Below are 25,695 nucleotides of genomic sequence, written 5' to 3' on the forward strand. Positions count from 1 at the left end.
TATTTCTTTCGTATCAATTATTTTTATTGTAATTTTGTTGTCTTGCTTTTCCATCTTTTTGGCTGGGAGGGGTCTTTTGACCTCCCATGGTGGGCAGGAGATCACTTGCTGTGTCTTCTATCCCTCTATATGTTTTCTAATTCTAAGCTGCTTTCTGTCTTTGAAAACATATAGAGGGATAGAAGACACAGCAAGCTTTCTGTCCTTGTCTTGGAATGACTGGGCAGGGAGGCACTTACTGTCTTCTATCTCCCTATATCTGTTTTCCAACATGCTTTCTGTCTTTGTCTTGGAATGAGATTACAGTGGAACCTCCCGATTACGACACCTCCGAATAGCGACCTCCCGATAACGACATTGACCCCTGGTCCCGATTTTTTTTCTATTTAAAATCAGTAAAATAAACCTCCAAATAACGACGCACTTTTTGATAAAACCTCCGAATAACGATATCATTTTGGCGATTTTCGTAGATATCTGATACTAAAAATACCGAGTATGAGTACTCAAAGTTTATAAAAACGATTCCTGCTTGAACCAATGAGAACGCAGCTTTTGAAACCAATGAGAACGCAGCTTTTTTTTGACGAATCTTGGCTAATATGCATTAATAAAAACCAAGGTATAAATGTAAGTGTAGGCAAGTAAACACAAAATCTTGGAAAATGTGATATTATGTGGTGATAGTAGTAGTAGTAGTAGTAATAATAATAGTAGTAGTAGTAGTGTGTTTGTGGGAAGAAGAGGAAAATTACCTGTTTTTGTTTGTTTTAAAGAGTTTTACAGCGCTTGTGACACATCTATGTCATATCAGCACCAGTAAAAAGGAAGAAAATTGGATAGTAAAAAACATTCTAGATTTATAATTGAAATGAAGTAAGACAAAGGAGAATGGTTTAAATAGGGAACAGATGTAGATTCCAGGAGCACACTATCAGTGTACTCAGTTCAGATCACCTAAAAGTCTCATCCAGACACACGCACAAGAACCCTCTAAGAGGTGTTTTGTTTGTTTTGTCAATGTTAATAAAAACTGGTCCCGCAGGCCTTACCACGGCCACTGTCTGCCATCTTGGATACCTCTAAATAACGACATAAAAACTCGGCCCCGTGGCATGTCATTATCGGGAGGTTACACTGTACTTGGTTTTGTCCAGGCTCTGGCCGGATACCCAGTCCAATGTATAGTTTTGGGAGATGATATTTTTTTCCCTTGTAAATCATCTCTCTGATAGCTAAATTTTTGTTTTTGTAAACGTTTGAGTGTATTCCTCTTTTTTGGATCCTGTGTGCTGGTGTCTGGATAAGACTGTTAGGTTATCTCAAAGTACACTGTTACCTTGGAATCAATCTTCATCTATTCCCCTTTGTCATTTTTTCCTGTGTGCTTTCAATTGATAATCTAGAATTTTTTGACTATCCCATTCTCTTCCTTTTTACTGTTGCTGATATGGCCTAGATGTGTTGCAAGCGCCGTAAAACCCTTAAAAGCAAAAACAAAACCATCTTTTTGGCTAGGGGGGGGGGGGGGGGGGGTCGAATTCCTCTTAACTTAGAGCAAGGGAATGTTGGTTGTGCTTTGTTTTATATATATATTGTAACTCTAGAACTTTTCACTATCCCATTTTCTTCCTTTTTACTGGCACTGAAATGACCTAAATGTTGCAAGTGCTGTAAAAAAGTTAAAATACAAAACAAGCCGCAAGTCGGATACAGAAATCTCTGATCCAACAGAAACTTTTTAATAACTTTTTTTTCCCCCTTATTTGACATTACGCCATTAGTTTATAGATCACTATCACTTCCATATAAAATGTCAACAACAAAGGCATAAGGGTATGGGTGGGGGCATTGTGTGTGTGTGAGTGTATTATTGCAAGCGTTGGCGTCACATGCACAAAGTTGGGTAAGTAGGAGTATCATTGCATATGACAAGCAGCAGGAGGGTCGAGGTGTGAAGAAGAACGGGAGTGAGATTACATTGCTGAGATGATGGTGATAAGAGAGGGAGGATGACCCAATCAATAAATTAAGGGGTTAAGGGTTAATCCCCACTAGTGTCGTGGTGCTTGCGGGGCCAAAGTAGCAAGGGGATATTTGTACCAATTATAAGCACAGCATTTACAGGGTTGTCAGGCTTGACAACTAGTATGATTTCTTACATTTTAATACGCTTTGAGGTCCAAAATATGATAATATGGTAATATTGACTAAAATTGAAATATGCAAAATGTATAAAGTAGGAGTTTATAGCAAAAAGGGAGGAAAATAATAAAAGAGGAAGAATTGAGGGTCATTAAATATCGTCTCCATCTAGACGAGAATATGAGTAGACAGACAGATGATCGTCTTAGGAATTGCAGGATTTTTTTTGATATGTCTTTATAAATCCAGTGTATGTTAAATTTTGGAAGGTGGCATGAGTTGAAAATATGATTTTTGGAAGGAAAATATGAGAAAATTAGCATAAATATTGGGAATAATATGATAAATCTTTTCAAATAGTTGAGGTTGGTTGGCAAGTCTGGGTTATTTCCATTGTATATTAATGTCGGATTGGACACCTCAGATTAAACAAGATCAAAACCTTGATAATAACAGAGGTGTACTGTCGAATAGAAGCATTTGAGAATATCTCGTTTGCATGAGTCATGTACAGTGGAACCTCCCGATAACGACATGCCACGGGACCGAGTTTTTATGTCGTTATCCGGAGGTGTCGTTATTTAGAGGTTTCCAAGATGGCGGACAAAGTGGGCGTGGTAAGGCCCGCGGGACCAGTTTTTATTAACATTGACAAAACAAACAAAACATTGTAGTGTATTCCTCTTAGAGGGTTCTTGTGCGCGTGTCTGGATGAGACTTTTAGGTGATCTGAACTGAGTACACTGATAGTGTGCTCCTGGAATCTACATCTGTTCCCTATCTAAACCATTCAACTTTGTCTTACTTTTTCTTATGTCATTTCAATTGTATAATCTAGAATGTTTTTTACTATCCAATTTTCTTCCTTTTTACTGTCGCTGATATGACACAGATGTGTCACAAGCGCTGTAAAACCCTTTAAAACAAACAAAAACAGGTAATTCGGACGCTGCGAGTTAGATAAAATTCCTCCTCCTCCTCCCACAAAAACACTACTACTACTGCTACTACAACTACTACTACTACTACTATACTACTACTATTATTATTATTATTATTATTATTATTATTATTATTATTACTACTGCTACTACTACTACTACTATTACTACTACTACCACTACTTCTATCACCACATAATATCACATTTCCAAGATTTTGTGTTTACTTTATTTATACCTTGGTTTTTATTAATGCATATCAGCCAAGATTCGTCAAAAAAAAGCTGCGTTCTCATTGGTTTCAAAAGCTGCGTTCTCATTGGTTCAAGCAGGAATCGTTTTTATAAACTTTGAGTACTCATACTCGGTATTTTTAGTATCAGATATCTACAAAAACTGCCGAAAATCGCCAAAATGATGTCGTTATTCGGTTTTATCAAAAAGTGCGTCGTTATTTGGAGTTTTTTTTACTGATCTTAAATAGAAAAAAAATCGGGACCACGGGTCAATGTCATTATCAGGAGGTTGTCGCTATTCGGAGGTGTCGTAATCGGGAGGTTCCACTGTAATTTGTCTTTCGTTGCGGCTTTGACTTTCACTTTCAGATGGTTTCAGGCTAGACTAGGATGTTTGGAGGGATCACTCCTAAGGGACTGTGTCACATAAATTTGCCCTTTTTGACCACCTCCCTCCCAAAAAGATGACGTCATCTTACAAAAGAAAGAAAGAGTAACCTTTTTTTCCAACACTCCCTTACATTTGATAGAATATTATGTAACATTACATTTATTACTTAAACCAAAATATACAAAGGAATCAGCTCAATGGACATGATGTCATAAAACTTTTTAATAAAGGCAGTCAGGTATTGAGTATACTACTCCAATTAAAAGTAAACAATGATTATGATCTATTCTCTTGTTTTTTTCTTCAAGTACTGTAGAATTATGTTTGTTTTTGAAATTACAGTATTAGTATTAATGGGATGGGAAATAACGCGCTATAGAGAGTATGCGGTAAAGACTAAGGGACTTAATTTTTTACATTATACACGGTTCAGTCCCTTGTTTAACACACATATTTCTTCAAAATAGTGACCAATGCTTTCAAAACTATGGACCCTGTATCGAAAAAACGCTACAAAGAAAATATTGAATGTGTGAATGGAATTGATCCATCTATATCACCTAAAATCGGAAAACTGGACAAAGGATGTCAATGTCAAGTCTTATCCTCCAATCCAAACCATCATATGTTTAGCTATCAATTATTATTATCATCATCATTATTATTATTGTTGAGACAAAGAAAACTTACCAGCATTTGAACATATTACGAGTGACTGTTTGTGGAATAAGAATTTTTTTAAAACAGAGATTCAAAAATCATTAAATAAAATAAAAGCAAATTTACATTGCCTTATCCAAGGAAACCCTCTGATGCTCTTATGACCATCCCCACATTTACCCCCCCCCCCCCCCCGAATATCACCTTCTCAATCCCATTCTTCTTTACATATTCCCACTCGTCATCATTTATAATTATATGTGAATGCAAACAGCCGCATAAAGAGAGAGAAAATCATCCCATTACAATGGGACTGAGTGTCGCTGCCACTGGCACTGAGTCATGGAACCAAAGACACGCATGCAATGCCCCCACTTCTTCACCTTGATTGCTATATTGTAATATGAAAGTGGTTTGCCAGACAATGGTGGTGTGTAACAAATCTCACTGATTTTCGTAAAGCAATGCAAGTTTTTAAAAAAATGCAAGTCTTGTCTCCACTGCTATAAACAAAAAAATATAAATCTGACTTTCTCATCAGCAAAGGATCTCCGGCAGTGCCAAGACTAACAAGTTACCTTATTCAAGGACAATGACTGAAAGAAATAATAGATATAGGAAAGTAAAAATAAAAAACGAGAGTCGATCTCCATATGGGGAGGCCAAGGGGTTCCCATTGTTATGCCCTTGTAAATGAAATTTGTAATGCAATGAATGACAACAGCTAAAATACTGAAGTAAAATCGTGAACAAATTTGTTTAAAAACTTTTATTCTGAATGAAAAACTATGATAGTTTCTTTTTCTTCCTTGCATGCAAATCTTCAGCTGTGAATAGAAGAAAAACAATTATAAACGACATTAGAAAACTTTTTTTTTAAATATGACTAATTCAAGTACATACATTCTTAATGATTCCTCAGATGCAATGAGCACTAAACCCTGACCTGATTAGGTCGACCTTATTGTATCTCAAGTCAACTAAAATAAAAAAATTGAGTTGATTTTTATCCTCCAATTTGCATCATAGCATTTTGTAATATAACTTGTTAGTGAGTATACATTTTTGGGGGGTCCTTTTTCACTAGATTCAGCTTACCTTACACAAATTTAAATTTCACTAATTTATAAATCAATCAAGCACTAAAATATATCACACAACTCAACAAAAGACTGATATACTTTTAGAAAGATTAATCAGCTCTATTTATGAGTATGAGCCATTTTCCCCATTGGAATTTTTTTCAATCCCTCATTCGCAAGGCAAACTATTGGTTGTGTGTTTTATACCTAAAGTAATGAATTTCACTATATCTTAAATTATGAACATGTTTGTTCAGTTAATATGAAAGTACACACTGTCATTAACACACAATTACATGCAATTTAAAGATAGTAGAAGTGCTGGAGTCAACAGCTGAATCCCTACAGTATGCGCGATATTGTCATAGATGATTGTAATTAATTTTCCTTTCTCTTTTAATATGTTTCAAAGTTTTAGTGTTAAAACAGTTACAGGTTAACTCATATCTTCTAAGTTCTGATCTCCTCATAACTCATTTTAGAGACATGTAGTCAAAGTTATGCACGCCACTGCTTTGCTCTATATAAGACAAGCATATTATTCTTAATTATTTTTTTTTAGAGAAAAAAAAATTGTCATTTCCCAAAACCCAATGAAATTGAGTCAAGATGTTTAGATTTTCAAATGAATTAATTCTGTATAAACAAAACAGATCTGATGTGCATAACTCTTGTGAATCAATTTACATGTTCTGAAAGTGGATAAATCTTTAAATATTAACTCAGCACTTTAGCATCTTCAAGTTACTACTGTTACATAGCAGATTATATATCTACACAATGACACTGCTCTAATTAAAGAACGATGAAGTAATATTATTTATTCATGATTCAAATTACTCACAGTGTAACCTCTTTTGTTTCCGAGTAGATTTCTCAAACTTCTGTTTCTTTGCGGTTTTCTCAAAATTTGGCTTCTTCCCTCTTTTCTTGTCATCCTGAGAAGACTCTGTGATTTTCCTTTTCTTCGATTTTGGTTTAATCGTCTCTTCTTCTTCAATCTCATCCTCATCACCATTATCAGAGTTTTCTTCCTCCACTTCATCATCATTCCCTGTTTTATCAGAGCCATCATGTTCGTCATCACTTTCTCCTTCACTGCCATTTTCATCATCATCTTTTAAGCTGAAATCTTCCTCCCCATGATTCTGGCTTGAATCCATTTCCGATGCCTTTCTTTTTTTCTTTTGTTTTTCTTTCACTCTATCTTTTGCTGATACACTTTCATTTTCTGCAATATAAACATTATCAAACATATTATTGTCAGATATGATGATAGTTTTCTACACTCTAAATGTCTACACTTTACATTACATAAAGCAAATAGATCAAGAAGATTTGAGCATTGGCAGCTTCTTTAGGTGCCGACATATCTATTTACCGCGGGTCCCCAAGCCCAACACGACCCGACTATCAATTGGCAGACATTCTTACCCCTGCAATATGCTGTAAGTCCCCTAACCGGGACGAGGTGGCGATCCGAAACCTTCATTTTCATGAGCACTGGCCTAAGTTTTTTGGGGGGTTTTTTCTCCATCTCCCACACTTTTGAAAGGATTATTCCACCCTACTCTTCAAAAAGCTGTTCTATGAGTATGAGACACCATTGTCTAGACATAAATTGTGGCATGTGAAATAGAGAGGGTAATGAGCTATCCGTCCTTTGTCAATGGAAATACTACAAGCAGTCACAAAGTGGTCACTCAAAATAGCAACAAATGAACCAAAGTAGACATTATTATAAATTTGCTACTGACAACTACTTACAAACATTGTCTTTCTAATTCTTAAATTATTTTTTACAATCCTCAGCCCATAACAACTGCTATGGGTGTGATCTTGTTTGACAATTGAAATGTGTACTAATTTGATATAATGGATATGATTGCATTAGAATGCAGGATTGCATTTTTTTTCTCAACACAGAATCTGAAAATCATTGATAAGACTATCAACAACAAAAATAAAATAATAAACAATAGTTGACCAGACCCCATCATTATTAAAATGGACAAACACTTAGCTTTAGAAAGTTGAGCCGAAAGTCCAATTTTACAAAAGTCAATAAGAGATCAACACAAAAGCTGTCATCCTAATTGCTAAATCAAGAGATAAAATTACCCGAGTTCTGATGGGAAAGCTTTTTAGAAGTAGCCAGACATAAATGTGCTTCATAACCCATAGGATAATGTATTTACCTTAGTTTTAGCACAATCCTTCACACATTGAACTCAATGTGTTAAAATCTGCCTTAATGTGTGTAAATTGCATGTTTTCTCTCTAGTCAACCAATGAGCATAATTACAAATGTAAAAGATTTTGTGAAATTGTAGAAAACACAAAAACTGTCTGCACGATTTATTATTTTAGTTTAATGAAAAACAAAAATGTAAGGGAACTCTTGATTTTCATTTAAATTACAATTCAAGGCAAAGATCAAAGAAGCCTCCACTTGTTGCCTATAAAAGATGGACTTGCTTTTAAAATAAAAAGTCACCACCTGTACCCACAGCTAAATAATTATTCAAACTTTCTTATCATAAATAGACCATTAAAAAAAAGAATGATCAGATTGTGATTTCCTAAGATCATGATCATTGGTAACTGAAATGCTTTCAAGTTTAAAGTGTCCATTTGGGATTTGCTCTCAAAGCCAGTTTAGTTAATTTCAAAATAGCCAAACAATTCAAACACATTTTCTGACAATTCCATAATTATTTTCAAATAAGAAGCTACACTCCAGCACAGTTTCCTCGAACTGATTCGAACATCCCGATTTTTTTCCTTATTATTCTTTGTTATCATTCCATTCCTTTCCTAGAACTAATATTTACCTCGAACACATTTCACCCAGCCAACGTTTTAAAAAATGAGTTGATTAAAGGTTGTTTTAAAAAAAATTACACCTGATGATTTCGACCACTAATGACTTACTATGATATTGACAGTTAATTATGTGTGTATCTGTTACACTGCATGTGTGTGTAATGCAATATAATACATAAACATTCACACACAGCCACTCACACATTCCATGGCCATTTAGCATGAAAGACACCTCTCTCCTTATTTTTATCACTTTGCCATTAGTTCCAATTTCAATTCAAAACTCCATGATGTGCTCACGGTTGGCTTGGACAGTAAATAAATGGAGCAATCCCCCCCCCAACACACACACCAGACATGCCAACTTTAAATTTGGCGCACAGGAGTTTCAGACACCACTCGTAGGAATTTCAATGCCGAAAGAGGAATTTCCGCACACAAGAAAAAGGAATTGGAATGGTATTTGGCATTGTGTTTACATAATGTATAGTTCTAAATAGATAACTGATTAGAATTATATTATGATACATAAACACATTGCCAAATACAATCCCAAAGTTTCCTTATTTCAAATGAAGTAAAGCACCAAAACCTAATGGTAGAGATTGTAGTACTGGTGGTAGTGAGGATGATGTGGTGTTGGTGGTTATTGTAGTAGTGGTAGCGATGATGAAGATGTGATAGTGGTTGTTGTTGTAGAAGTAATTGTAGTGATGATGATGTGGTGGTGGTATAGTGATTGTAGTAGTTGTGGTTGTGATGATGATGTTGTAGTGGTGGTTGTAGTAGTAGTAGTAGTAGTGGTAGTGATGATGATGTGGTGGTGGTGGTTGTAGTAGCAGTGGTAGTGATGACGATGTGGTGATGGTGGTGGTAGTTGTAGTAGTAGCAGTGGTGGTAGTGATGAAGATGAGGTGGTGGTGGTGCTTGTAGTAGTAGTGGTAGTGATAATGATGTGGTGGTGGTTGTAGTAGTATGATGTGGTGGTGGTGGTTGTAGTAGCAGTGGTAGTGATGACGATGTGGCGATGGTGGTGGTAGTTGTAGTAGTAGCAGAGGTGGTAGTGATAATGATGTGGTGGTGGTTGTAGTAGTGATGATGATGTAGTGGTGATGATGGTTGTAGTACAAATGGTAGTGATGATGAACTGGTAGTGGTGGTTGTAGTAGTAGTGGTAATGATGATGTGGTGGTGGTGGTTGTAGTAGTAGTGGTTGATGATGCGGTGATGGTGGTTGTAGTAGTAGTGGTAGTGATGATGTGGTGATGGTGGTTGTAGTAGTAGTGGTAGTGGTTGTAGTAGTAGTGGTAATGATGATGTGGTTGTTTTGGTGGTGGTTGTAGTAGTAGTAGTGGTAGTGATGATGTGGTTGCTTTGGTGGTGGTTGTAGTAGTAGTGGTAGTGATGATGTGGTGGTGGTGGTTGAGTAGTAGTAGTGGTAGTGATGATGGTGGTGGTTGTAGTAGTAGTGGTAGTGATGTGGTGGTGGTTGTAGTAGTAGTGGTAGTGATGATGATGTGGTAGTGGTGGTTTTAGTATTAGTGGTAGTTGCAGTGATGATGATGCGGTGGTGGTGGTTGTAGTAGTAGTGGTAATGATGATGTGGTGGTGGTGGTTGTAGTCGTAGTAGTGATGATGTGGTGGCGGTGGTTGTGGTAGTAGTGGTAGTTGTGATGATGTGGTGGTGGTGGTTGTAGTAGTAGTGGTAGTGATGATGTGGTGGTGGTGGTTGTAGTAGTAGTGGTAGTGATGATGATGTGGTAGTGGTAGTTGTATATTAGTGGTAGTTGCAGTGATGATGATGTGGTGGCGGTTGTAGTAGTAGAGGTCGTGATGATGATGTGGTAGTGGTGGTTGTAGTTGTAGCTGTAAAGATGTGATGCTGGTGGTTGTAGTAGTAGTGGTATTGATGATGATGTGGTAGTGGTGGTTGCAGTAGTAGTGGTAGTGATGACGATGTGGTTGTCGTGGTTGTAGTAGTTGTGGGAGTTGCAGTGACCATGATGTGATGGTAGTGGTTGCAGTAGTAGTGGTAGTGATGACGATGTGGTTGTGGTGGTTGCAGTAGTAGTGGTAGTGATGATGATGTGGTGGTGGTGGTTGGAGTAGTAGTGGTAGTGATGATGATATGGTGGTGGTGGTTATAGTGGTAGTGATGATGAGGTGGTGTTGGTGGTTGTAATAGTGGTGGTAGTTGTGGTAGTGATGATGATGTGGTGGTGGTGATTGTAGTAGTAGTTGTGGTACTGATGATGATTTGGTGGTGGTGGTGGTTGCAGTAGCAGTAGTAGTGATGATGGTTGTAATACTAGTGGCAGTGATGATGATGTGGTGGTTGGAGGGGATATCCTTGGAACAAATTGACCTCACCGGATTTTGATGGAAGTTGCCCGGAGCCCGAAATTTTTTGCTCCAGACCGGAGTTTTTTCCAGTGAAACCGGAGTTTTGGCATCACTGCACACACCCTTGTAAAATATCAATTAAGTAAATAATAATAAAGTTCCCCTTATCCATCTCCATGGGGAAATTAGTCTTAGGGTTTATTCAAAAGGAAGACTGAAATAACCCCGGTGTCAGCCGCAGCACAGCGCCGCAAATTGAATCAGGGAGAGGTGACTGCTGACAGCCACATAACACGTTGGATATTTGAATTAGGTATCTTTTGGATTGGAGCAAACACCATACCACTGAGCCACACTGCCCCCTCCCCTCCCCATCAAACGTTATGGTAATGTTTTTTGCATGTCCCAAGGAGTTTGAGGAATCCATGTTGGAGCGTAGTTGTTATAATAGACTTGGTTATCAAATACAATTTGGCAACAAAAGTAAAATTTGGCATGAGATAGTGATTTGATTGTTTTCATAGCACTTGATCTGAAATATTCTTTCTATCAAAAATATGTATGAACAATGTATAATTTCTGAAACATTGATGTAGGCTAAGATTTCATTAGAGTCAAAGCTATAATCATTTTTGGTACTGCAATTTCTAGTGGTCACCTGGCATGTCTTTAAAAAAGAACACACCCTTTTTCACAAATAGAAAAAAAAAAAAAAAAGAAAAGAAAAGAAAGAGTCCCTGAGCAAAACTTTTATATACCTTATTTAAATCATTCTGCTATTATCATTTACTAGACCCTTTTTATCTCGCAGAAAATGTATTACCTTTTTTATCTTTTAAGGCCTCTGGTGGAGCATAAGCAGTCATACACGTAAGGCGGGTCCCAGAATTGTAGTCAACAATTACTTCAATGCTCTCATTATTCTGATTTTGTAAATGAAATAAAATGTTCCAAAGTGTTATTATTACTTCTAAACACATACATGTATCGTTAAAGACACATTAATTAACACCATTAAAAAGTGCACTGAAACACACAATATCACTTATCATTTATCACAAGTTGGAATCATCAATATATCTAGTTTCAATAGAAAACACCTTACCATTTAATATGGCACATACTTATATTCAGTAACAGTGTGGCACAAATATCTTGTCACTTCAGACAAACATGACAATATTTTAAAAAAGAAAAAGATGGACATAAAATGACATAATATTGTAAATATAATGATTTCTATTAATTTGACTGGTGGTTGAATAACAGCAACGGCACAGAGGCATGACACACCAAAAGCCTTGACTCCATGCTTATCAAACAAGCCTCGGATGGTGCACTCTCATTTCAAATATTTTACCCTTGAGAGGGGATGGCTCAATCTAATACTGACAAATCTTTATTTTGACTACGGATTCTACTCCAAACATCAAAACAAAACAAACAAAAGTGAGGATTTAAGAAAGTGAAACACACTTGAAATACTGTAAATAAAATTTTTTTTTTAATAATAAAAAGAAGAGGGAAATAAAAATTTTATCATTGACTCTAATAGTATCTTCAAATTCATACCTCAGTTCGATCAAGTTTGCAAACTCTTATAGATCCACTTGAGCCGGCCACAAACAGAAGTTCACCCATTTCTGTCGCTAGAAAACACATAGATCTTACACGCCTTCAGGAAGAAATTGTGGAAAAAAATGTTTTAAATTTTTTGAAGCCTTTCAGAAATCTTGACTACCACAAAGACTAACTAAAGTCATAGGTCAAATTAATCACATTACCCAATCCTGCCGAGATATAGGCGAGATTAAGGTGAAAGAAACAAATCAGTCACAATTGTTACAGTGGAGCTTGGATTCAGCAAGGATTATATCCCATTTTATCATATCAAATGTCTCCTTGAATACTAAGTGACAAAACTTAAGTTAGTAAAAAACTGGAAAGGGAGTGGGAAGGAGAGTATTTTCATGAATCTCCAAAGAAGAATTATTCTAAAACTACCAAAAAAATATTTAATAAATTCATAAATTCAACAACAAAAAAAAAACAAAAAAAAAACAACACTTTGGTCATACCACATTAACAGACAAACACTTAATAATAATAATAATAATAATAATAATAATAATAATACACATTTATATAGCGCTCATTCTCGTGTAAAACACAAGCTCTGGGCACTTTACAATATAAATATCAATTTTAAGTGAAAAAATAATAACAACAATAATAATTCATAGCCAAATCAAGGATTCATATCGAGTCAAGAAAAACAAATACAGTAAAAATGTGACTTGAGATTCTTTTTAAAAGTAGGTAAAGACTTGCACTCCCTCAGACCACGTGGTAGTTCATTCCAAATCTTGGCGCCGAAACAAGCAAACGATCTATCACCAAATTTTGTTCTTGATCTTTTTTCCGAAATTTTCGTTTGGTCATTACATGATCTTAAAGTGTAATTTTCAAATTTACACATGACCACGTGATCTGTGAGATATGCTGGTGCTATACCAGCCAAACACTTATAAACAAGACATGCTGCTTTGTAATATGTGCGCTTTTCAATGGGCAACCAGTGGAGAGAGGCCAACAAAGGGGTTGCATGATCAAATTTTTTTTTGCCAAAAACTAATCTTGCTGCACTGTTTTGCAGTAGTTGTAATTGTTTAATAGAAGCCTGAGGCAAGTTGACAAGCAGCGAGTTACAATAATCTAGTTTCGAAAAAATGAGGGAAACAACCAATGTTTTACATGTTCCAATTGCAATATACTGACGGATCGAACTGATTTTCTTCAATTGAAAGTATAAAGATTTACAGAGAGCAGAAATGTGAGCTGACATTCTCATTTCTGAATCAAAATAGACACCCAAATTTTTCACAGTCTTTGAAACTTTGATCTTTTCACCCCCAATCAACACCTCAAGACCATCATTCACCTTCAACTGCCCTCTATTTCCCACAATCATCACTTCTGTTTTTGACTCATTCATTTTCAACTTGTTTGCATCCATCCACTCTTTCACATCCGTCACACATTCTTCCACACGTTTCACAATATTTTCGAGATTTTTAGTTTTATCAGTAGCATAAAGTTGCGTATCATCTGCATAGAGATGATAGCGCAGCCCATGACCAGTGATGACATTAGATAATGGAGAAGTATACAAAACAAAAAGAATTGGACCCAAAACAGAGCCTTGAGGAACACCAAATGACAATGTATGTTGACGAGAAAGTTTATCTAAAATCATAACCTGTTGCTTTCTGCCATCTAAATAAGATTCAAACCACTGCAAGACAGTCCCAGACAAGCCAAAGGTTATATTAAGTCGTTTAATGAGAATACCGTGATCAATAGTATCAAACGCCGCCGAAAGGTCTAATAATGTCAGAAGAGAAACAGAACCTTTAAAACATCAAGCAAATCACTCGCAACACAGCACAGAGCAGTTTCTGTGCTGTGGTAAGGACGATAAGCTGACTGAAATTTTTCCCATAGATTGTTTTCATGGAGATGTTGTGAAAGACGTCTGAGTACAACTTTTTCAAGGATTTTAGAAAGAAATGGCAGATTTGAGACGGGACTGTAGTTACTAAGGTCATTTACATCAAGATTTTGCTTTTTTATGAGAGGCTTTACAATTGCATGTTTATAGATATCTGGGACTTGTCCTGATATAAGCGACTGATTTATAATATAAGTTATACAAGGTATCAATTCAGGAAGACATAATTTCAAAATATTAGTTGGTAAAGGATCTAAATCACATGACTTCGAGGAAGATGAAAAAACTATTTTAGAAATCTCTTCTTCAGTTGTTTCTTTAAACAAGAGAATCCTTGTGAACCCGAAAAAGGGTGGAAATTTATATCTTCATTTTGCACGAGGTCCAAATTGTTCCGAATTTTCGATATTTTTCCCAAAAAGAAATCTGAAAATGCATCCAGCTGCTTTTCTACTGGGATATTAGTGGGTAGACACATGCCCTTTTCTTCCCCTAAAAGTTCCTTTGAAACAGAGAAAAATTCCTTAGTGTCCCTCACTGATGACAGTTTTGTGTTATAATAGTTTCTTTTTGCTCTTTTGCAGGTGGTTTTATACTTATGCTTTTTTGCTATATATATCAGCCGGTCAATCTCAAGGCCCGATTTTCTCCACGATGCCTCTGCATTCCTTTTTTCCCTTTTGGCAGTTTTTTCACTCTGGTTAAACCACGGAGACGGTTTCCTGGAATTTATTATTCTAGTTGTCTTTGGCGCATGCCTGTCGATGACGTTGCGCAGTACCTCGTCCGTTTTCTGTGCTGATGGTATATCCATTCTTCCTAGTTCCTCTGACAGATTGTTTTTGAAGGAACTAATGTCTATTCTTTTAGTATCCCTAGACACTATCTTGACTTTCTTTGCTTTCTCTTTGGTGCATTTGAGAGTTGCCAGAATCAGATTGTGGTCTGAAATTTCTTTTTTGATATTTTTAATTGATTCAACAAGCGAGGGTGTATCAATGATGAACCAGTCCAATTTTAACGAGACTATTCTGATCAACATTAAACTGAATATTAAAATCGCCGATAAAATTTTTTCGCTTATTTGATGTGTCTTTTGATACAAAATCTGAAAATTCGTCAGCAAAATCATTCTGTCTCAGTTTGTTCTTTTTGCTTGGGGGTGGTCTGTAGATACAAGTGATTAAAAATGAAATTTGAGGGTAGGTCAATGTGGTTTGGACACACTCGAAACTTTTGAACGAAATTGGCCTGTTTTGTATTTTAGACGAAAGAGCGTGTTTGTATATGATGGCGATCCCCCCTCCTGATCGTCCATTTCTTGGGAACGATTCCATCTTGTAGCCGGGAGGTGTCATTTCTTTCATTATAGGTTCATCACCGAACTGACGCAACAATGATTCAGTTATATATAGAATATCGATATCGTGTTGATCTATGACATCGATTATATCGAATGTCTTGTTTCTCGATGACTGTGCGTTAATATGGCCAATACAAATGTTATGATTTCCATGACTTGGTCTTGTGTCATTTGTCAATATTTTTGTTAATGTCTGTGGTGGTCGAGTTGAACGATGACAGTTCACTGGACGTCGCGGGACTGTTGTTTCAATAACATGTTGTTTACGTCGACCACCACGTTTACAGACAATCTTTTGTTGATTGTAATGGTGTTCACATTTGTAGGAGTGTGTGTTTTCAATTTGTAAACAATAAAAGTGCAGGGTGAATAAAAGTCCAACGACAGCCGACAGTAAAAATTGGTTGTGAGAACGAGTAAAAATGTCGGGGTCTTGGTGAAACATTGTAAAATAGTCCGAAACAATTTCGATAAAAATGATGTCGAAACCGTATAAAATATAATTAAAGCAATATCACAATGGTATCTTACGTGTTGTACAAAAATCCTTGAATAAAAATTGAATTGAAATAAGACGTGTAAATCCTTGAAATCGGTAAAAATTGAAGAGAAATGTCACAACAAAAACACGTCTTGCCTGTTAGGCAACTACACAATATTCTGTATATTCTGTATTCTATATCACTTCTGACTTTATTTATTTATTTTTTTTAATAGACCTAATGATTGTCCATTCTTCCTCCCCAGATAGCTTTATTATAATACAGATGGTAAACTCACCCTTCAAAAATTTTATGGACAACTTCTGTGTTTGACATCACGTTTATGATGGATACTTTTCCATCATCTCCACCAACTGCAAGAATGTTCTCCTGAAATAATAAAGCAAATACTTTAAGCCTTTAGAGACAAGGTTAGATCTTATTCTTACCCGACATCACATCTTACCATTTTCACCTGGAGCAGTGACAACAGCAAGACTCTGGCTTCAATGAAGCAAAATAAAGCTGATACTGCTCTCTGGGTAAAAACGATTAAGTCATAATTAATAAACAGATAAACGATGGTAGAAAACATATAAATATTATTTTGCCATTAGAGTATAAATCACTTGTAGGAGGATGAATCGAGTAAGAGAAAGAAGAACACTTTTGTCAATTTATAACAATAAGTACTGTAGTGTCCATTATAACAATGCAACTACAATGGAACCTCCTGATTACGACACCTCCGAATAGCGACAACCTCCTGATAACGACACTGACCCGTGGTCCCGATTTTTTTTCTATTTAAGATCAGTAAAAAAAAAAACCCCAAATAACGATGTACTTTTTGATAAAACCTCAGAATAACGACATCATTTTGGCGATTTTCGTAGATATCTGATACTAAAAATACCGAGTATGAGTACTCAAAGTTTATAAAAACGATTCCTGCTTGAACCAATGAGAACGCAGCTTTTGAAACCAATGAGAACGCAGCTTTTTTTGATGAATCTTGGCTGATATGCATTAATAAAAACCAAGGTATAAATGTAAGTGTAAGCAAGTAAACACAAAATCTTGGAAAATGTGATATTATGTGGTGATAGAAGTAGTAGTAGTAATAATAATAATAATAGTAGTAGTAGCAGAAGTAGTAGTAGTAGTAGTAGTAGTAGTAGTAGTAGTAGTAGTAGTAGTAGTAGTAGTAGTGTTTTTGTGGGAGGAGGAGGAGGAATTTTATCTAACTCGCAGCGTCTGAATTACCTGTTTTTGTTTGTTTTAAAGGGTTTTACTGCGCTTGTGACACATCTATGTCATATCAGCGCCAGTAAAAAGGAAGAAAATTGGATAGTAAAATACATTCTAGATTTACAATTGAAATGACATAAGAAAAAGTAAGACAAAGGGGAAAGGTTTAAATTGGGAACAGATGTAGATTCCAGGAGCACACTATCAGTATACTCAGTTCAGGTCACCTAAAAGTCTCATCCAGACACACGCACAAGAACCCTCTAAGAGGAATACACTACAATGTTTTGTTTGTTTTGTCAATGTTAATAAAAACTGGTCCCCGCAGGCCTTACCACGCCCACTTTGTCCGCCATCTTGGAAACCTCTAAATAACGACATAAAAACTCGGCCCTGTGGCATGTCGTTATCAGGAGGTTCCACTGTACTTTCATCCTCTTGTCTGTTTCTATCACCACAACTACATAATAACCATTCTATTCACTACTTGTTGTCATATGCACTCATGCTTGTGCCTTATAATTTGTAACCTAATGTAAAAACAAAACTGTTGTTGAGTCTCCAATTGATAAATAATAAAAGTCTCAAGGTTACAATAAAATGGCAACTATGATTTAACATAACTTAAGAATTATAAATTGTTTCATTAATTCACTAAATAAAAGAGTGATGATTTTATGGTGTAAATGTGAAAAACATTGTTGATTCTTGAAGCGATAAATAATTAAATGTTTAGAATATAAAACTCCCATCAAGATAGTGTCTGGATTCTGTTCTCATTAGAAATTGAAATCCTTCTCTACCCCCCATCCGAAGAAAATTAAATAAAACCCATATTCTCATTGATTCTTTTTAAAAGAACAAATAAATATCTCACTTCAACCCAACAGACAACATTGATTCTGCTATTGAACTTGATTTCTTGAATGACTTCAGTATCCTGTGAAAAAAACAAACCCAATATATTTATAAACAGTGCACAATTATTATAACTCACTCACTTTCTCTCTCTCTCTCTCAAACAGACACACAAACTCAACTAACAAGAACTAGAACAGCAAGGTACTACAAAAAGAGAAAAATAAAGACAATATCTGCCAAATTCATGTAACTTTACCCATAAAATATAGAAAAGTTTGTATAATAGTTTTTCAAAACAAAGATAAAAAAATAGCAAAAATCAATCAGACTGAGATGATGGAAAGGTATGATATAGAAATGTCTATGGATTGTTTCTGTGAGAGTGTTTATCTGTTTGCCTTCCTCGAATGTAAGACCCATAAATATTGACTGTTAGTATGAGACATGTATCTATTGTTATTGTATTCTCCTCTTGAAATGTTCCCTGTTATCAATGTTGTTACTATTATTATTATCATTTTTATAATAATAATAAATATTATCAACATCAATATTATAGACATTATTCCCTTTCTGTTTTGTTTATTTAAAGATAGATAATTGATTTACGCCATACTTGAATATTGCTTTAAGAGCTGTCACGAAATGTAATAGTCACAAAGATGACATGACAAGCCTGAGAAATTAGTAAATGAAGATTATACCTCAAGAGTACAAACATCTATCTTCTTCTGGTAGACTAAAATATAGTGGCTGCCATCGTGTGTAAACATGAGGTCTTGTGCAACTGAAATAATTGAGGATAAAAAGAATTTGTTTGCTTTTAAGGGTTTTACAGCACTTGCAACACATTTAGGTCATATCAGTGCCACTGAAAAGGAAGGAAATTCTAGATGTACAATTAAAAGGACTTTAGGAAAAAGTAAGACACAGGGGAATGGTTCAAATAGGGAATAGATGTAGATTCCAAGAGCACACTATCAGTGTACTTAGTTTGAGATCACATAAAAGTATCACCCAGACACCAGCATAAGATCCCACTAAGAGGAATGCACTCAAATGTCTACAAGCCAAATGTTTTTTTTTTTAATATTTAAAAAATAACAGTACATAACAGAGAGATTTATTTACAATGAAAAAAACATACCATCTGCCAAAACTATAACTATACAATCAACTATTTTCCTCCAAGCCAAGGTCTCCGGTCAGGGTCATGACAAAACTAAGTAATCTCATTCCAAGACAAAGACAGAACGCAATTGGAAAACAGGTATAGGGGTATAGAAGACAGCATACCTCCTTGGTCCCTAAGAGAGGTTCAAAACCCCACTCTTCACTGATATACACTTTTTCTATTTCGTTGAAAAATACAATCCTTATTTTTTTTTTTTAAAGTAAAGTTTTAAAAAATAATAATGAATAATTCACTGCATCAATTATTTGGTACCACTGTGAAAACAATAAAATCGTTATTTTGGCAATTCAACAATCTATGGTTGATAAAATTGCATACTAAATGAAATAATGAAAATTAGAAAAGTAAAATAAATGAATAAATAAATAAAAAGTAATTAACCTTCATCGGTTTTCCTCTTGAAGGCCAATTTCCCTGTTGTCATGTCCCATGTGAAAAACGTTCTATCATTCCCTATCGACAAGCCAAGTTTGCCACTAGGATGTACTGCAAATGCCATGACATGACACCTTAAAGAAAAAGCATTACTGATATTAATATTAAAGACACTGAAATTTTTCTTAGCATCAATTAGTATAACTTTTAAAAATCAGTTTCTGTATTCCCTCACTCCAATTTAAAGTAATATCAACAGGTGGACCATATTGCCCTTGAATCAAGGCTTTCAAACCAAATGATAATCAATGAGGATAATCATTTCATAAACTTTGATGGAAACCATATAAAATAAAATTTAAAAACTGAAAATAAAATATCAGAATGAAAAATGGTATGTCTTTTTTTTCTATTAAAAATCAGTTTTGACTACCTACTTTCAACATTTATGAATAGCCTTGGTAATATAGTTTCAAAATGAATAAATATTACAATAAACAATTGTTACCCTCCGTATAACTTCCCTGGTCATTTACTATATAAACCTTTGGTATTAAATATATCTCTTTACATAGCTGCCAACTTTTCAAAAATAAAATAAGGAACGCACATTTTGCTTGGGAAGAGGGACGATGCTTACCCCCCCCCCCCCCCCCCCCTTTTTATTTTTCATTGAATCTTAACATATAAAAGTCAGCTTTTAAAAGTAATACTACTAACACTAATAAGTTTAAGATAACAGAGGCTAGTCCAAATGTTGCTAAATTATCGGGTATAGTTCCAGCACATTTGAATCGTTATGAAAATTTTAGAACAGACAAAATAAAGAAAGAATTCAACTGCCTCAACTTTAACAAGAACCAATACATAAGCACCATTGTACAATAAATTAAATAACTTAGGATGTTTAGAAATGCATGGCAACGTCACTTTTTGGAATAAAAATTAGGGAGATTGGCTAAAAAGTAGGCGATTGCATATATATTTTCTTACATGCAACATAATTGTCTTTAAGTAGTACATTATAACAGTAGTTATAGTAAAATGAACCTATAAATATTGGAGAATTCCTACCTCTTTACTTTAACAAGATAAACACACATAAAAATGGAGTATACTTATTTCAATTGAACCTAAACTGTTATAAAAGCTTGCTTGAAAAAAATATTAGAATCATATCAAAATGGTTATTTTTATAAAGGGATTTAATTTATATTTCATAAATTAATAAAGGGAAATAATCATTGTAATGTTTAATCTATATAAGTAATTGGTTTTCTGATTGAACACCTTCAAATCAAAGATGTTGATTTAATTTAATTTTTAATTAAAACAATATTTGTAACAAATAGTGAAAGCATCAAAACTGTCTGAGAAAACTAAAAGTATATTTGAGGCTAACATGCATAATTTATGCAAATCTCCAATACATCATGAAAGGTTTTAGTTAAAAACAGGCGTCATATAATAAACTGGAATTTTTTTAATTGTTGAAAATCATTTATGATAGAGACATAATTCAAATTAAAGAGCTAGACGTCTACATAGGAATGGAGAATATGCTGTGTTGATTTAAAGCTTGCCCACCATCTCTCGCTGGACACCAATAATAATCGTAACCATGCCTTGTTTACCACAAATTAGCCACATTTTACAAAATACGGATTTTGAACTAAAAATACGGACTTACGGACTCAGGAAGTCAAATACGGAACAAATCCGTTTCTAATGGAACGGTTGGCAGCGATGTCTTTATATTTTCCATCAGACATTTGGAATTTTTATTTTTTTAGGCATTAGACAAAAAGTTTCTTTAAAAAAAAAAAGAAAAGAATTTTTAAAATGTAAAATGAGTAAAGAGATTACTTGTAATACAATCCTATAACAAGAAGCAATAGCAACATCTTGAATTACCTACCTATGGCCTTTCAAGACACGAAGTAGTTCCCAATTTTTGCACTTCCACAAACAAATTGTCCCATCTTCACTTGTAGAAAACATGTGACCACCACGAAAGAATCTAATGCAATTGACAGAACCTGAAATGATCATAACATACACTCCATATTTTTAAAAGAAATAATAACAGTTAAAGCAATAATACTAAAGAAGACGTATTCATCAATTTTAATTGGTCAAACATACATTATTCACATCCGTAAATAATCAACCTGTTATCCTTTTTATTTGTAAACCTAGCAATTTTAAAAATTGTCTCTCTACACAAAAGGGGTAGACAAAAGAAGAACCCCAAAAAAACAAATGAGATGTGACTTGGGCCAACAGGTAGATGGTGACTTTTAAGTTATATAATAAAATTCCCCCTTACACACATACACAGTATGCACTTAACTTCTTTATTACATCTGAAAAATCATATATTTACTTCATAAAAGAATAAACACCTATTGACTTAGCTAATTCTATTATACCATACAGTGTGATGCATTGCAATATTAGAAACAAATACAACTTGCAGGCTACAAAGCTGATTGATGTTACCTTTTGTGCACAATTCTACGATTACTTGTTACCAATATAAGAACATGCAGCATTTTTCTGAGTGCAATATGAGGTTAACAGGGATAATGGTATGAGAGTTTCCAATAATCTTCTTGTTAAACATGATTTAAGTTTGAAAAGGTGTTAAGGAAACAGTCAGCGCCAGACACTGTTGAACAAGGCAAAATATAAGGTTGTAAAGCTATGTAAACGTAAAAAACTTTAAACTAGCCAATGATCATATGTATTCTTATGATAAAATTCACACCATAAAAAGATTTGATCTAAAAAATAAAAAAAAGAGTATTTTTGCACCATGAAATTGTAAAAAAAAAAAAAAGAAAGAAAAAAAAAAGGGAGAGTACGGGTGGGGGGAAATTAAGTTTTTAATATTTGTACACACCATCATGCTGAAACAAACTCCCAACTTCCTTCCGTTTCTTCAAACTGTGAAGCCGGATTGAATCATCTGTGCTGCTGGAGACCAACACTCCTTGAGGTGATATGGCTAGACATCGCAAGGCACCACAATGTGAATCTGTTGTAAAACTACTTTCCAAAGTGAAACCCTGGAAACATGATCATGTGTTTTCAGTGTTAAAACAATAACAACAAAAAACGATTTTATCAATTTTATAAATATATTGAGTGGATTCTCTTTACGATAAGTTTGAACTTGAAGGACATTATAACTTTGAATGAAAATCTCTAAATTTCCTTCAGCATTGCAAACGATATAGGATTCCGCTGCTCTAAACTATTGTCCTTTTCATGATCTGATCTAAGGCCAAGGTTAACAGGGTTAACCGCAATCAGGTTGTTGTCTTCACAAACTACCTGGCATTAGAAGTTGCAGCAAAAGGCTTTGATTATATTGATTATCTTTGCTGGGAAGCTACAGTTATGTCTTAAAATTTTCCAGAGACAATCTCTACGTAAACTGTCAAATGTCTATTCAAAATATAACTGAAAAGGGTGTAAAGGGCACTATTTGCAAATTATATTATAAGGAAGTGACACAATGCTAGATATCGCAATAAAAACATCAGCCGATAGGAGAACAGCTGAGCAGCTTTGGTTGATTCAATATTCTTGTCATTACAAAAATAAGGTCACAAAAGTTATTAGAAAATATCTGTATGTCTTGTTAATTTACAACAAATATTGATTTTTTACAACCAAAATTATTTATTGTAATTGTAAGTAAAAAACCAAATCTAAACAGACATAACTAACTGATTAACGACCACAGGACAGGCGGCTCTACTGTAATAATTTAGCCTGTATTTGTAATGCTCTTCAAAAAAGGTTAAGAATAGGCCCCTATACTATTCAATTTTTTTCAATTGTTACAAATTTATGTAAATGATTTTTTAAAATCTCGCTCAGAAACAGAGGGAAAAAAGAAAACTAATATCTCACTAGAAAGAGAACAATCAGAGGCAACAAAAATGTGCTTATTTGAGAAACAACAAATAATCAGAGATAAAAATAAGTAAATAATTTTTTTAAATAATCTCGCTCTGACTCTGACACGAACAAATGATCAGAGAAAAAAAAAATAATTATAATAATAAATTTGTTCAGAAACAGAGAACCAAGGCCAAACCAACGTTATCATCCACTGAGTCCTTACCACCAGCACTAATATTCACTGAGTTCCTACCAACATTGTATTAGTATTATCCCATTAGCTGAGTGAAAGTGCCTTAGTTTTGTTCTTTTTCAAAATATGATCTCTCTCCCTCCCTCGCATCCTATCCCTTCCCCTCATTTTCATTTTGCACATGAGTACAAACAAGGTTGTCTATTTAAATTAGATGGCAACTATCTCTGTGTGTAAACTAAGAAAGATGGCGGCAGGGACCTCGCTCCTTAACCAATGCCTTAAAATAAGCTTTGAAAAAATAAAAGAAGAAAAGAGAAATTGCCGCACATGGCGCTTGCACGGTTAGTAGAGAGTAGACAGAGTATGAGTATGAGTAAGACGCCCTGGCAGGCAGGCATTCTGATTCATCAACAAGTGAGAAGTATCGACGCTCAATTATTATGAAACAGAAAAATACTGTTTTGCCGAGTTTAATTCAGACACCTTCCCCCATGATGTGGCATGCCCAGTTTTGAGAGACGTGAATTAAATACGTTCACGAATGCACAAGATCAGATAAAAGGCTGTAAAAGCCTACATAAATCTGGACTTAGGTATGTCATAGTCATATAGAATGTGAAAGTGAAAGTAGGAGTAGACTAGGAGTTAGCCGACAACATACCTCGCTTGCCAATTTCTTTTCTATTCTGTATCCAAGCATTAAATTCTCATACGTCCCTATAGCAATTTCAATTCCATCCATTTTTAATTTTCAGGGTTTTATCGTTTATTCATGCTACAATATCTCTGTTGAGTTCCCTGTATCAACGATTGTTGTTCAGCTGCACAATCGAGTCAGGCGTGTTTGATAAAAGGAAGTGTCAATTGCCAAGGAGTGAGTCCTTGGTAGTTGACGGTTCATCAATTGCCAAGGAGTCAAATTAGAACTCTTCAGCCGCATGTGGTGATTTCAGTCGGGCCTCAATCAGCTGCATGTGGTGATTTCAGTCAAGCCTCGATTTGCGCGCATACGAATCTCGAACCCCGTCACTTTCTTTTCTTCCATTCGCCATTCACTCATTCCTTGTCAATCGTTGTGGAAAGGATCAAGTCCACACTTGTTGGCATTTGTTTTTAATTTTTATGTCTTTTCACGAATTCCAAGATGATTTAAAATAATATCAAACAAAAATTACTGTTGATTTCGGATTCAGCGGGGAAAAAAAAAACAGAAGGACGAGGTGGCAAATCCCTGCCAAGATGTCCTAGATTAAAAAAGAAAAATAAGATTTCCTTTATTTTAAAGGAAATATACTGCACATCGTCTTAATACGGAATAATTAACGTAAAACATTTGTGCAACAAGATCAATCCGTGGCATTAATAGTAAATAGTTGATGATCTACCAACTGGCAAGGTCCGTAACAAAAAGAGGAAATATGGAGAGAGAGAGAGAGAGAGAGAGAGAGAGAGAGAGAGAGAGAGAGAGAGAGAGAGAGAGAGAGAGAGAGGGGGGGGGGGGAAATGACAGAGAAATACATACACAGAGGAAAAAATGGCAGAGAGGGAAAAGAGAAAATGAAGAGAGAGAGAGTGTGTGTGTAATAGAGGAAAAAAAGAGAAAACGACACACAGAGAGAAACAAGAGTAAAAGTAAAAGAGAGTATTAATTAATATTAATATTAATACATAGCATCACTCTGTGGCAATGCATCACTTCGTGACACTAAAGGTACTCCGTGGCAGTTAAAAGTACACATGCGTAGTTGATGAACTGACACGGTCCTTGGCAATTGACGATTTGACAATTGTCAAGGTCCTTGGCAATTGACGCTACCTTGATAAAATTGGGAGCTTTTCAAACATTGGGCAGCTAGAGTTAGAAAATGCCTCTTCCATAACAAGTGGTTCCATATTTATGATCGAACTTTCGAATCAAGACC

At 35.0% G+C, this 25,695-nt stretch overlaps 1 protein-coding gene across 1 annotated transcript; it reads right to left on the bottom strand.

Moving 5' to 3' along the window:
- Window positions 1-5,127: 5,127 nt before the first annotated feature.
- Window positions 5,128-24,715, bottom strand: LOC144963081 (p21-activated protein kinase-interacting protein 1-like). Its single transcript, XM_078896714.1, has 11 exons — window positions 24,435-24,715; window positions 22,568-22,733; window positions 21,581-21,701; window positions 19,669-19,796; window positions 18,797-18,879; window positions 18,109-18,171; window positions 16,279-16,370; window positions 12,197-12,299; window positions 11,448-11,547; window positions 6,300-6,686; window positions 5,128-5,200 (listed from the first exon to the last, which is right to left on the bottom strand). The coding sequence occupies exons 1-11, from the start codon at window positions 24,513-24,515 to the stop codon at window positions 5,160-5,162; spliced, it is 1,365 nt and encodes a 454-aa protein (XP_078752840.1). The 5' UTR covers window positions 24,516-24,715; the 3' UTR covers window positions 5,128-5,159.
- Between the last annotated feature and the right edge of the window lie 980 nt (window positions 24,716-25,695).

The sequence above is a fragment of the Berghia stephanieae genome, chromosome 1, assembly GCF_034508935.2.
Source record: "Berghia stephanieae isolate SIO BIC M18660-M18661 chromosome 1, UCSD_Bste_1.3, whole genome shotgun sequence".
NCBI classification, from domain to species: Eukaryota; Metazoa; Mollusca; class Gastropoda; order Nudibranchia; family Aeolidiidae; genus Berghia; species Berghia stephanieae.